Source organism: Danio rerio, chromosome 15, assembly GCF_049306965.1.
Source record: "Danio rerio strain Tuebingen ecotype United States chromosome 15, GRCz12tu, whole genome shotgun sequence".
NCBI lineage: Eukaryota > Metazoa > Chordata > Actinopteri > Cypriniformes > Danionidae > Danio > Danio rerio.
The window spans coordinates 20,626,062-20,637,861 of record NC_133190.1 but is presented as its reverse complement, the minus strand read 5'-3'; the positions used below and the strand labels follow the sequence as shown (position 1 = coordinate 20,637,861).

The 11,800-nt window shown below is 37.3% G+C and overlaps 1 protein-coding gene across 5 annotated transcripts; it reads left to right on the top strand.

Annotated features, from left to right (window-relative positions):
• The first annotated feature begins 393 nt into the window (after positions 1 to 393).
• Positions 394 to 10,170, top strand: LOC137487215 (E3 ubiquitin-protein ligase TRIM39-like). 5 transcript variants are annotated; one of them, XM_073923577.1, is made up of 9 exons: positions 618 to 915; positions 1,467 to 1,527; positions 1,735 to 1,863; positions 2,204 to 2,249; positions 2,348 to 2,443; positions 4,474 to 4,707; positions 4,785 to 4,926; positions 9,436 to 9,462; positions 9,583 to 10,170. In XM_073923577.1, the coding sequence occupies exons 5-9, from the start codon at positions 2,357 to 2,359 to the stop codon at positions 10,128 to 10,130; spliced, it is 1,038 nt and encodes a 345-aa protein (XP_073779678.1). In that variant the 5' UTR covers positions 618 to 915; positions 1,467 to 1,527; positions 1,735 to 1,863; positions 2,204 to 2,249; positions 2,348 to 2,356; the 3' UTR covers positions 10,131 to 10,170. The 5 variants fall into 5 exon arrangements, with proteins under 5 accessions (XP_073779676.1, XP_073779678.1, XP_073779679.1 ...); XM_073923578.1 differs by having other exon boundaries at positions 649 to 915; positions 1,735 to 1,928; XM_073923579.1 differs by having other exon boundaries at positions 674 to 915; positions 1,735 to 1,928; positions 2,363 to 2,443.
• Positions 10,171 to 11,800: the final 1,630 nt, after the last annotated feature.

Sequence of the window (11,800 nt, the reverse complement as noted above, 5' to 3'; positions counted from 1 at the left end):
TAACTCGCTATTGCTACACCTCTGACTGTGTCTAGTGAACAAGTGTTATGTGCGCAGACCCTTCAAATACTGTACTATACACTACCTGACAAAAGTCTCGCGGTTGATCCCAGTTGAAAGAGCAACATATAATACTGTTACTTGACTTCTAGTTGATCATTTGGAAAAGTGGCAGAAGTTAGATTTTTTAGATGAATCATCTGTTAAACTGCATCCCTATCATCAAAAATACTGCAGAAGACCTATTGGAACCCGAATGGACCATATTCTCATAGATATCAATCAAATTTGGTAAAGAAAAAATCATGATTTAGGGTCACATTTAGTATGGGGACGTTCGAGAGATCTACAGAGTGGATGGCAACATCAACAGCCTGAGGTATCAAGACATTTGTGTTGCATATAACTTATACCACCTCATAAAACTCTTGTATATAATGTAAGTTTTGTTTTGAGGCTTAAATTTAAAGTTCTTAGTAAATTTACCATCACTACACTTTTACAAAATATTGTCATTTTTAATTGATTTAAATAATTGAATTCACATGTCCTCAATATTCAGAATACATCTTTTTACTGATGATTTGTTCAACGGATTGAGGGCGGGGCGACCTGTCATGTGCATGAGGACAAAGTAGTATAGCCAATAATCAAGAAAAAAAAAAAATCTGATGGACCAGGCCAATTCCTGCCCTAGCCTACAGTTTTTTTCCTCGTCAAAGAAGTTGCAAAACTTTAAAGTTATTGTTTTAATTTGCTGTATGAAAACAGAATGGAGTTACAGTATGACATCACTGCTGCAAACTGGAGCGTGCTTCCAGTGAAAGTGAAAGTGAACTGACAACAACGCCCTGAAAACTGATTAAAACAACTGAAGAGAAAGCAAATAAGACAACAGTTGACACTCGCTCACATGTAAGTGTTGATTACAATATATTGTTTTAGAGAATGGGTTAATGACTTTCTTATAAAGATACTGTATTTGGCAAATCAAAGATTTACCCGTGAGTCAAACGCACGAGTTTTTGTTGTTTTTGTAAAAACCATATTAAAGTTTGATTGAGATTAAGTCGTTTGATTTGATACAAAGACCAATAAAGTGTTGTTGGCCTTTTAATAAGATGCATTAAGCAACAATTGCAAGGATTTAATGTGCAGTCAAAACAAATGGAATTTGAATTGAACAGATTGATAAAGACCTGCCAATAGCTAAAAAAATAAATAAAGTCAGTCTATACCAATAGGTGAGTATACAAAGTAATATTTGCCTATATATATATATATATATATATATATATATATATATATATATATATATATATATATATATATAATACCACTTATGTGAAAGAAATATAAATTCTCCCCTACATGTTAAATATAATTTATGCTATAACATTAATTTTAAAATACAGCTGTTGTATATGATAAAACTTGGTTTTGACTGCATGTTGTGTTGTGTGCAGTGATTTGTCCAATAGTTGAAAAGACCAATGGCAGAAACTTTACCAACATCACCAAATAAAGGTAAGGCCAGAGGAAAGGTTCTGGATGCACTACACTTATGCCACTAACCAATATAATTAGCTTGAATCATAGACTATAGATCTCTGCTTATTTTTTTGATTGTAATGACTAATAATTATTATAGCTAAAATAAATGTTGATTTGCATGTATTAATGAATTTTATGTGATAAATGGTTCTTCTTCATGTTTGTCTTCGGCTCTGTCAGAGGAGCTCCAGTGCTCAATCTGTCTGGATGCATTCACTGATCCAGTCAGCACTCCATGTGGACACAACTTCTGTAAGAGCTGCCTGAACCAGTACTGGAACAACAGCCAGACCTACAACTGTCCATTCTGTAAAGAAACATTCAATAACAGACCAGAGCTCAAGATCAACACAACACTCAGGCAGCTTGTGCAGGTGTTTAGGCAAAATGAGAATAAATCTGAAGTTCTCTGTGATATTTGTGATAGTGTTAAGAAGAAAGCCCTAAAGATATGTCTGCTGTGTCAAAACTCTTACTGTCAAACTCACCTAGATCTTCATCAGAAAGTTACAAATTTAAAACACAAATTAATTGATCCTGTGTTGAATCTTGAGAACTATATATGTCAGAAACATGAGAAACCTCTGGAGCTGTTCTGTAAGGATGATCAGACGTGTGTGTGTTTGCTCTGCGCTGTGACAAATCACAGGAATCACAACACTGTTGCTGTAGAAGAGGAGAGTAAAGAGAGGAAGGTAACTGCAGTTTTATAAAAGTAGAAAATACAAGTTGTAACAGTGTTTCTGTTAGAATGTGTTATATCTGCTGTTTCTCTGTGTTGTTCTGTCTGAAGCCTCTGATTATGAAGATGAAGACAGATATGCAGCAGATGATCCAGTACAGAAAGAAGACAATTCAAGACATTAAACAGTCAGCAACACTTAGAAAAGTGAGTACAATTATGTACAATCATAAAATCAAGAGCGGTTTAAAATGGAAGTGCAAGACAACAAACAAAAGAACAAATTAACAAAAATTAATTGAAATATAACAAATAATTAAAAGTAATATACTATAACAGGTAGTAATAGACAATATTACAGAAGAACATTAGCGAGACTGACTGGAGCGGCACCCACTGTCCCTCATGCTGTTACAGGCAGGGGTCAATAACCTAAACAATCATAACACTCTCTACTCTGAGAGTTAATCCATAAATTGTTAATTCTAAGGGTGTTATTATTATTATTAGACATTTGTTTGGAATGATCACACTCATCAACAAGTCATCACTGCATTATTAATTCTAAATAGAAATTATCATTGCTTCATTGTATCTGAAAGGCTGGCAACAGGCTTCATAAACACCCTAATAAACATCCAAAATATTTTCAAAATGAATTATCGGACATCATTAAAACTTTGCTACAGAGTTTTAAAGCCTGACAGGATTCACTCCATACCCGTCAACCTTAAAACCTTTTCCAGGATTTTTTCATATTTTCTCTTTCTGTCCCGCTATCATCCCATTAAAGTATTTGTCCCATATTTCTGCCATATTTGTAATCTTTGAAAGATGTCAGTAACATCAACACAGAACTGATCTCAAATGTGATGTAATTGCTAGATATTTTAAGAGTATTATCCTTTCCTTTTATTTGGGCTTGAAAACATTTTGAAATGAATATAAATATGGCCTCGTTCACTTACTTTTCATTATAACGTGTCATCATAATGCTCGAAAGCACAATAATATGAATTGCGTAAGCGTAAAAATATGGATGCATGCCTGTATTGATGTTTTTTTGTTTTAAAACAACATATTGTTTTTTACAAAATGAAGTTTTATTGACTAATCTAACAGAAACTAACACCTAACACAAACACACACTCATACAAGTGTAGAGAAGAGTAAAGGAAGAAAAATAAGAGTTTAAGAGTGTAATCATGCAAAAACCTTGGATTTTGTAAGACCAAACTAAGCGAACCAAAAAAAATCAATTGAACCCTTCTATGGTTTCTTTAGGGTTATATATTTTACACCAGTTCAGTATAGAGGTGTTTCTAGCATTTATTGTGTGATGTGAAGAACTCCTTTCTTGGTTCTTTGTTGGGAAGCTTGGTGATTTGCATATGGATTCTGTATGACTGCTGATGAAGAATGTTTAAAGTTTCTGAAAATGTCAATATGTTGCACTTGTACAGTATTAACATTAAATGTAAACGATCGTTCAGTACCTCCTGTTAGTTCTCCAGGGACATCAAACATGAACATGAACACCTACAATCTTGTTTAGCTGTGGTAGTGTTAAAACATTGATTGCAGGAGGATTAAAACCATAATATTAATACAAGAGCAAAATACCTTTTGCAAAACACCTGATTACACACAAAGATGGAATAAAAGTTTACAATAAAAGCTTCCTATACAACTTGCTCAAGACTTATGCTATTATTCCCTCTTTGTTTGTAATCAGGTGTTTTGCAACAAAGACCATGTCCATTCCAAGCAGGCATTTCTGCTGTACTTCTTTGGAGTCAGATTACATACTGACCATCCAGTCTTTTCTGGGCAGGAGAGGTTGACGGTGTATTATTTGTTGAATAAAGCCAAATAATTATGTGTCTGATCAGCCACATCTGTTACAATGTTAATACGCTTGCTGCTCTATTCTAAATAACTTTTTGATAACTTGATTTATGTATACTGGGCCATCGTTTTATTTTATTTGTAACTATTTTCTGTTGTATGCTATGTATTAAATCTATTGTAAATTGTACTGTATTTTTTAGACAGGTTGTTTGTAAAGGATTGTCAGTTTCATTAATACTTAAACTGAATCACAATTTGAGGAACCCTTTTTCATGGTCATATCAATGTTGAATGTTACTGTGGTAGGCAAATTAGAATATTTAGAAAATAACTATTATAAGAATTTTGAATTTGCTTAAGGTACATGTAAATTGTATATTTTTCAGGAGACATCAGAGAAAGAGAAAGCTGAGAGCACTGAGCTCTTTGCTGATCTGATGCGCTGCATTGAGAGATGTCAGTCTGAGCTGCTGGAGATGATGGAGCAGAGGCAGAAAGCTGCAGAGAAGCAGGCCCAAGAGCTGATTAAAGATCTGGAGCAGGAGATCACTGAGCTGAAGAGGAGAGATGCTGAGCTGGAGCAGATCTCGCATACTGAGGATCACCTGCACCTCCTACAGGTCAGTGTCCTTCTGTGTGCTCACATCACAGCAAAACACTTCCCATGCTGAGGGATTTCTACTCTCTCCTGCTGTAGATTTACCCAGAGCTGAGCAAACCTCCACACACCAGCAGCTGGACTCAAGTCAGTATCAGTGACACTCAGCTGAGTGTGGAGACTCTGAGGAAAACTCTCACTCAGCTGCACGACACTCTGGATGACAAACTCAGCACAAGTGGTGAGAGGCTTTGGCTGGTATTCATTATTGTAAATTTAAAATGAGCATCTGACATCATAGGAAATTGATAAGGAAGCACACAATATAAAGTTATTCTGGGCCAGCAGCTAGAACCAAGCAATGATCCCACCTGCCTAGCAAGCCTCTAAGGATGCTTTCACCCTTGCACTTTTGGTCCTCACCCGGGATCGTTTGACGTCAGAGTACGCTACATTTAGCTTGTGTGAACGTGTCTTCTGAACTTGGGTGCGCACCCACGAATCGTACTCGAGTCCGCTGTAAAAAAGGTGGTCTAGGGTACAGTTCATGAGAACTCTGGTCCGGTTCACTTCTGGTATGAATGCAATTGTACCAAATAACGGAAGTGAGCCACCAACTGTACAACAAACTATCAATTTCATAAGGTTTCATTGATGTGTGTTTGTCTGTTTATCAGGTACTGTACCTTGCTGACAAGTGGGACTTAGCCAGGGCAAGCAGTGATAATGTCTGCTTGTCTCCTTTAAAAACAGCCTCTGCAGACATTGCGATATGTTCTGAACGTTTAGAATATTTTTTCAGCAGATAGACACGAGTCGCTTTCTGTATGTCCAAAACCAAAAGATTCAGTAAAAGCAGAATGATCGCGATATGCATGTGTCTTTCCAGTTTGGCGCTTTGCTTTCGTGTCTGTCACCTGGCAACAGCTTTTACACGCATCCATCTTTTTGCATAATACGCATCATTTATTAGTTCAATCGATTAACTAAATTGTGCACAGTTTACTAACTTATGCTCTTGTCCTAGGTAAATTGGGCACACAAAATTGATTTTTACACACGATTAATTTATGTTGTCCCAACACAAATTGATTAAGTTAACTTAACATTTTTAACAAATTTATGTGGATTGAAAATAAAAAAAATAAGTTGTCCCAATGAAATCTCAAGAATTGTGTTGTTTCAGCTATTTTTAATTAAGTAGTTTAAACAAGTTAAAAAAAAATTTGTTGGGTGTGCATTGCTTCTGCCTTTGTGAACTGCTTCTTTTACGATCCTGTCATGATATGCTGATTGTTAAGTCATTACATTTACATTTAGTCATTTAGCAGACGCTTTTATCCAAAGCGACTTACAAATGAGGACAAGGAAGCAATTTACACAACTAAGAGCAACAATGAATAAGTGCTATAGGCAAGTTTCAGGTCTGTAAAGTCTAAGAAGGGAAGTATTAGTAGTGTTAGTATTTTTTTTTTTTTTTGAGTACAGTTAGTGTGATATTCAGAGAGGCAATTGCAGATTAGGAAGTGAAGTGGAGACTAAATAGTTGAGTTTTTAGTCGTTTCTTGAAAGTAGCGAGTGACTCTGCTGTTCTGATGCAATTAGGGAGTTCATTCCACCAACTGGGCAGATTGAGCGTGAGCGTTCGCGAAAGTGATTTCTTCCCTCTTTGGGATGGAACCACGAGGCGACATTCATTCACAGAACGCAAGTTTCTGGAGGGCACATAGATCTGCAGAAGTGAGAGCAGATAAGAAGGAGCAAGGCCAGAAGTCACTTTGTAGGCAAACATCAGAGCTTTGAATTTGATGTGAGCAACTGGCAGCCAGTGCAAACGGACTAGCAGCGGAGTGACATGTGCTCGTTTAGGTTCATTGAAGACAACTCGTGCTGCTGCGTTCTGGAGCAGCTGAAGAGGCTTGATAGAGTTAGCTGGAAGCCCAGCTAGTAGAGAGTTGCAGTAATCCAGTTTGGAGAGAACAAGAGCTTGAACAAGGAGTTGAGCTGCATGTTCAGATAAGAAGGGTCGGATCTTTCAGATGTTATAGAGTGCGAATCTGCACGATCGAGCAGTTCTAGAAATGTGGTCAGAGAAGTTTAGTTGGTCATCAATCGTTACTCCAAGGCTTTTCACCATTTTGGATGCAGTAATGGTTGCCCCATCCATCTGGATTGAAAAGTTATGGTGTAGAGTCGAGTTAGCAGAAACTACAAGCATTTCCGTTTTTGCGAGTTTCAGCTGAAGATGATGATCTTTCATCCAGTGTGAAATATCCAACAGGCAGGCTGAGATGCAAGCTGGAACTGAGGGATCATCAGGATGAAAAGAGAGGTATAGCTGGGTATCATCAGCACAGCAGTGGTAGGAGAATCCATGTCTCTGGATGACGGGTCCTAGAGATGATGTGTAGATGGAGAAGAGAAGTGGCCCAAGAACAGAGCCTTGAGGTACCCCAGTGTTTAGATGCTGTAGGTTGGACACCTCTCCCCTCCAAGACACCCTGAATGACCTGTCAGAGAGGTAAGATCTAAACCATTGTATAACAGTGCCCGCAACGCCCAGTGACTCGAGCGTAGATAGCAGGATCTGGTGGTTTACAGTGTCAAAAGCAGCTGACAAGTCCAGCAAAATGAGGACTGATGATTTAGAGTCTGCTTTAGCCAGTCTGAGATCCTCCACGACCGAGAGCAGGGCAGTCCCAGTTGAGTGGCCTTTGTTAAAGCCGGATTGCTTGTTGTCCATGAGATTGTTTTGAGTAAGAAAGTCCAGGACTTGATTGAACACTACTTTCTCCAGAATCTTGGCCATGAATGGAAGCAGGGATACTGGTCTGTAGTTTTCAAGTAGCGTATGGTCCAGGTTGGGTTTCTTTAGCAGTGGGGTTACCCTAGCCTGCTTAAATGAAGTGGGGAATAAACCAGAGTCAAGAGATGTGTTAATTATGTGAGTCAGTGTTGGTATGACTGCAGGAGAGATGGCTTGCAAGAGATGAGAGGGAATGGGATCGAGTGGACAGGTGGTTGCATGGCTAGATAGCACGAGTTTGGACACCTCAGACTCAGAGAGCTGAGAAAAAGAGGTGAGTGTGTGTGGTGTCGGTGGTGTACCTTGCATGTTTGTTGTAGGTGCAGCAAATTGAGCACTGATTTTTGCAGTTTTGGTGCAAAAGAATGTAGCAAAGTCATCAGTAGTAAGTGTGGAGGATGCGGGTGGAGGAGGAGGATAGAGGAGGGAGGAAAATGTTTTAAAAAGTAGGCGAGGATTAGTGGCATTGTTGATTTTCAGATGGTAATATGTCTGCTTTGCAGAAGTAACCTCAGATGAGAAAGAAGACAGAAGAGTTTGGTATGTTAAGAGCTGTGCAGGATTTTTAGTTTTCCGCCAAATTCTCTCTGCAGCCCGAAGTTTTGAGCGATGCTCACGGAGAGCATCCGAGAGCCAGGGTGCAGGAGGACTGGCACGGGCTGGCCTGGATGCAAGAGGACATAATCGGTCTAGACATGATGCTTTAAAAAAATGTTGATGCTATACTATGCTATAACATTGTATGTGGACAGGTATTCCAACTAAGTTTATTTTTTTATACACAATTTAGTAAATTGAGGGAATAAATTAATACGTTGTATGCACAATTTACTTAAAATGAGGGCTAAATCATATTTAAATAAGTGATAAAATGTATTAGTTGTACCCACATTTTTTCTTTCATGTCATATGTAGGGCTCTGTAAGAAGGAAACAATTATAATAAAAATGGATTTTTATTAATGAAAGATTTTGTTTTTTTTAATCTTATATCTGTTCTGGGTGTACACAAAAATGACTGCAGTGTAATTTGCATAGATATTATGAAGTCTACGATACTGCTAAAGACACAAGCTAAACACACATTCACTCACAATATTCATAAGAAGATTGAATTTGTTCACTTGCCATTTACTCACAACTACTTTGTTCACACAACACAAACATAAGGGGCTTTCTAAAGGCAACAAAGATAAAGATTTAAAATTAGTCAACCACTGACATATAGTAGCTCCCTCAATGGTGAACTATAGACCATTTCAATGTGATGATGTCATTGGCCCATGAACATTTCCCTGGTATCAAAGAATTCAGGCCCAGATTTAGCATAAAACTGGCACAGCAGGCATTCGTGCGCTACTGGCATAGCATGTGGGCCAAACATGCCCCGGGTTTTGCAGAGGTGGCACCAACTTTAAGGCGGCACACAAGATTTGGGCCAGATAGCAAATGTAGTATTTAGCACAAATGTTAAAAATGTATATGTGGGCCATGTAAGTTTGGCATAGCTTGACCCACTTTTAAAATACATTTATATTATTTTTGAGTAGAGAATAAATTCTACCAAACAAGGTTGCCCTTGAATGGAAGCCAGAATTGGTCCAATTATGGACTGTAATTCACTCCGGCATGTTAGCCAGAAAAAAGCTGATTGTGTGGGCCAGATCTGGGCCAGAGATAATTTGCTATGTGGGTTTCTGCTTGTTATCAAACTACTTCTTACTGTAACAAGAGGTAATTCAATCATAACTTAATGTTTAAACAGCTGTCATAACATTATTGATCAATATGTGGCTCTATTTGGATTCTCAGAAGCTATAGAAATTAAAAATGTAAAACAGGCAATACGTTTGGACCATTGTTTTTTTTTATATCCCACAAAATGCTCTATACACATGTTCATTAACTGATATCACAGACAATAATTGTCATATTTTCTCTACAGTGCTCAAGAGGATACATCAATATGCAGGTACACTCTGTAACATTTATGTTCATATGTGTTTAAATTAAACATTGTTATTAATTACATAAATCTCATCCAAATCTCTGTATTGTTTTAAACTAATTCTTATGATCTGGTCTTTTTTAGTGGATGTAACTATGGATCCTGAAACAGCTCATCCTAATCTAATTCTCTCTGATGATGGGAAACAAGTGACAAATGGCGACATCAAGCTTGAACTCCCAGACAACCCAGAGAGGTTTAGCACTTGTTGCTGTGTCCTGGCCAAAGAGGGATTCAACTCGGGGAGATTTTATTTTGAAGTGCAGGTAAAACAAAAGACTGACTGGGATTTAGGAGTGGTCAGAGGATCAGATAACAGGAAGGGAAAGATCACAGAGGCTCCTGAGGATGGATACTGGGCTGTAGCTCTTAGGAAAGGAAATCAATATCAGGTGTTTAAGTCTCCCACTGTCTGTCTGTCTCTGAGAGTAAAGCCTCAGGTTGTAGGTGTGTTTGTGGATTATGAAGAGGGTTTGGTCTCCTTTTATGATGTGGAGTCCGGGTGTCATATTTACTCTTTCACTGGTCAGACTTTCACTGAGAAACTTTTCCCATACTTTAGTCCTGGAAATGCACACAAAGGTAAAAATGCAGCACCAATGATTATCTCACATATCAGAAAAAGTGAATGATTTTACATTCTAAATATGAAAATAAAAATATGAATGCTTATTTGAACACTTTCATGTTAGAACAGCACATCAGCACAATTTCTTAAAGGTATAGTAATGAATATTTACTGAATATTAACTTACCCTTACGTGGTTCCAAGAATTTATGAGCTTTTTTCTTTCTGTTAAACGCAAAAGATTTTTTGAAGAAAGTTGAAAACCTGAATCCATTGATTTCCAATGCTATGAAGTCAATGGTTATAGGTTTCTAGCTTTCTTCAAAATATCGTGTGTTGAACAAACTAAATATACTCAAACAGGTGTGGAACAGAGTGAACTACACATTTAAACTTTTGTTTTCTTGCATTAAAACATGTCTGTAAATACTGGTATAATTTTTTTAATACATGATTTGCTTACAGGACAGGTTCAGCCTGATTTTCTGGTTTATTTGTTAGTTAAAGACCGCTGTATTATTCAGTGGACCATTGACAGTTCGATCATCTGCATTTCATACAGTATCTCCTGTTATAGATGGTCAGATTTGAGTCCAGTGAAGCAGGGTTTATGTTTCTGGATGTTTTTTTTTTGCTATTAACAGGCATCTTTCTCCCTATTTTTTAATAATTTAGATGGTATTTTTGTATGCCATTTGGAAAGTGGATAGATGGAGGTTGTATCTGAATATAGACCATTGTTCTATAACTATGTGTCAATCACATCAGCCTATGTGAGATTTTTTTGCCTTTTTTTATCTCTCTCCGCTGATCATCACAATAACCTATGTGAAACACATGCTTCCAAGCAGTTAATGTCACTAATAAAACCAAAATGCACTTTAAAAGAAGGAGAACAAGAAGGCAGTTTCTTGCAAAAGTTACACAAAACTGTTTAAGATTTAAATATGGATAATTACATATCTATGGCTTGTGAGGCATTTTAAAAAAATATATATATGGATGGATGGGCTTTATTGGAAAAAAAAAGTTTGGTTTATAGATGCGGTCAGACGGCAGTCAAAGCTGCACACTTACAGTATAATAGATAAATGCAATAAGCGCTAGCTTTTTTTTTCTGGATTTTTTTTTTCTGAGGTCTAATTTAACTCTACAACCCGATAGTCAAGGGGAAACTGAAGACACATCCTTCTGCAACAGTGTTGATGACATCTTTGTGATGGAACCCATGACATTTATGGTATCTTTACTCACTAGTAAAGTAAAGTGACATAAAATGATGAATGACTCTATAGTCTTCCAACACTATCAATGTATTTGTAGTGGTCTTTGCAGCATACACTAGACAACACTTCCAAAGTTGCCCTTTGGAAAAATGAAAGTTTGTTCACCACCTGGTGGTCATTTTCTGAACAGAGGAATACACCCATATTAGACATATTCATACCAAATCAAATACCATGCAAGTTTTCTTCACTGTCTTTGGTTATTCTGATCTGGTTGTTGGTTTGTAATGATTTATTATCATACGACTGTTGCAGTAGTTCCCCTTCGGATGGGGAACTTCAATGCTATTAGTGGATTTAATCATAATCCACGAATGGAAGATTTCGTTTCAAAAAGCCAATTGTCTGAAAGAGTATATAACAGGCCAATGAAATGCCAATGAATTGGCTGCGTATACATGCGCACCTGGAACTTATTGCCAATTAGCTCAGCATATAAGCACAGGTG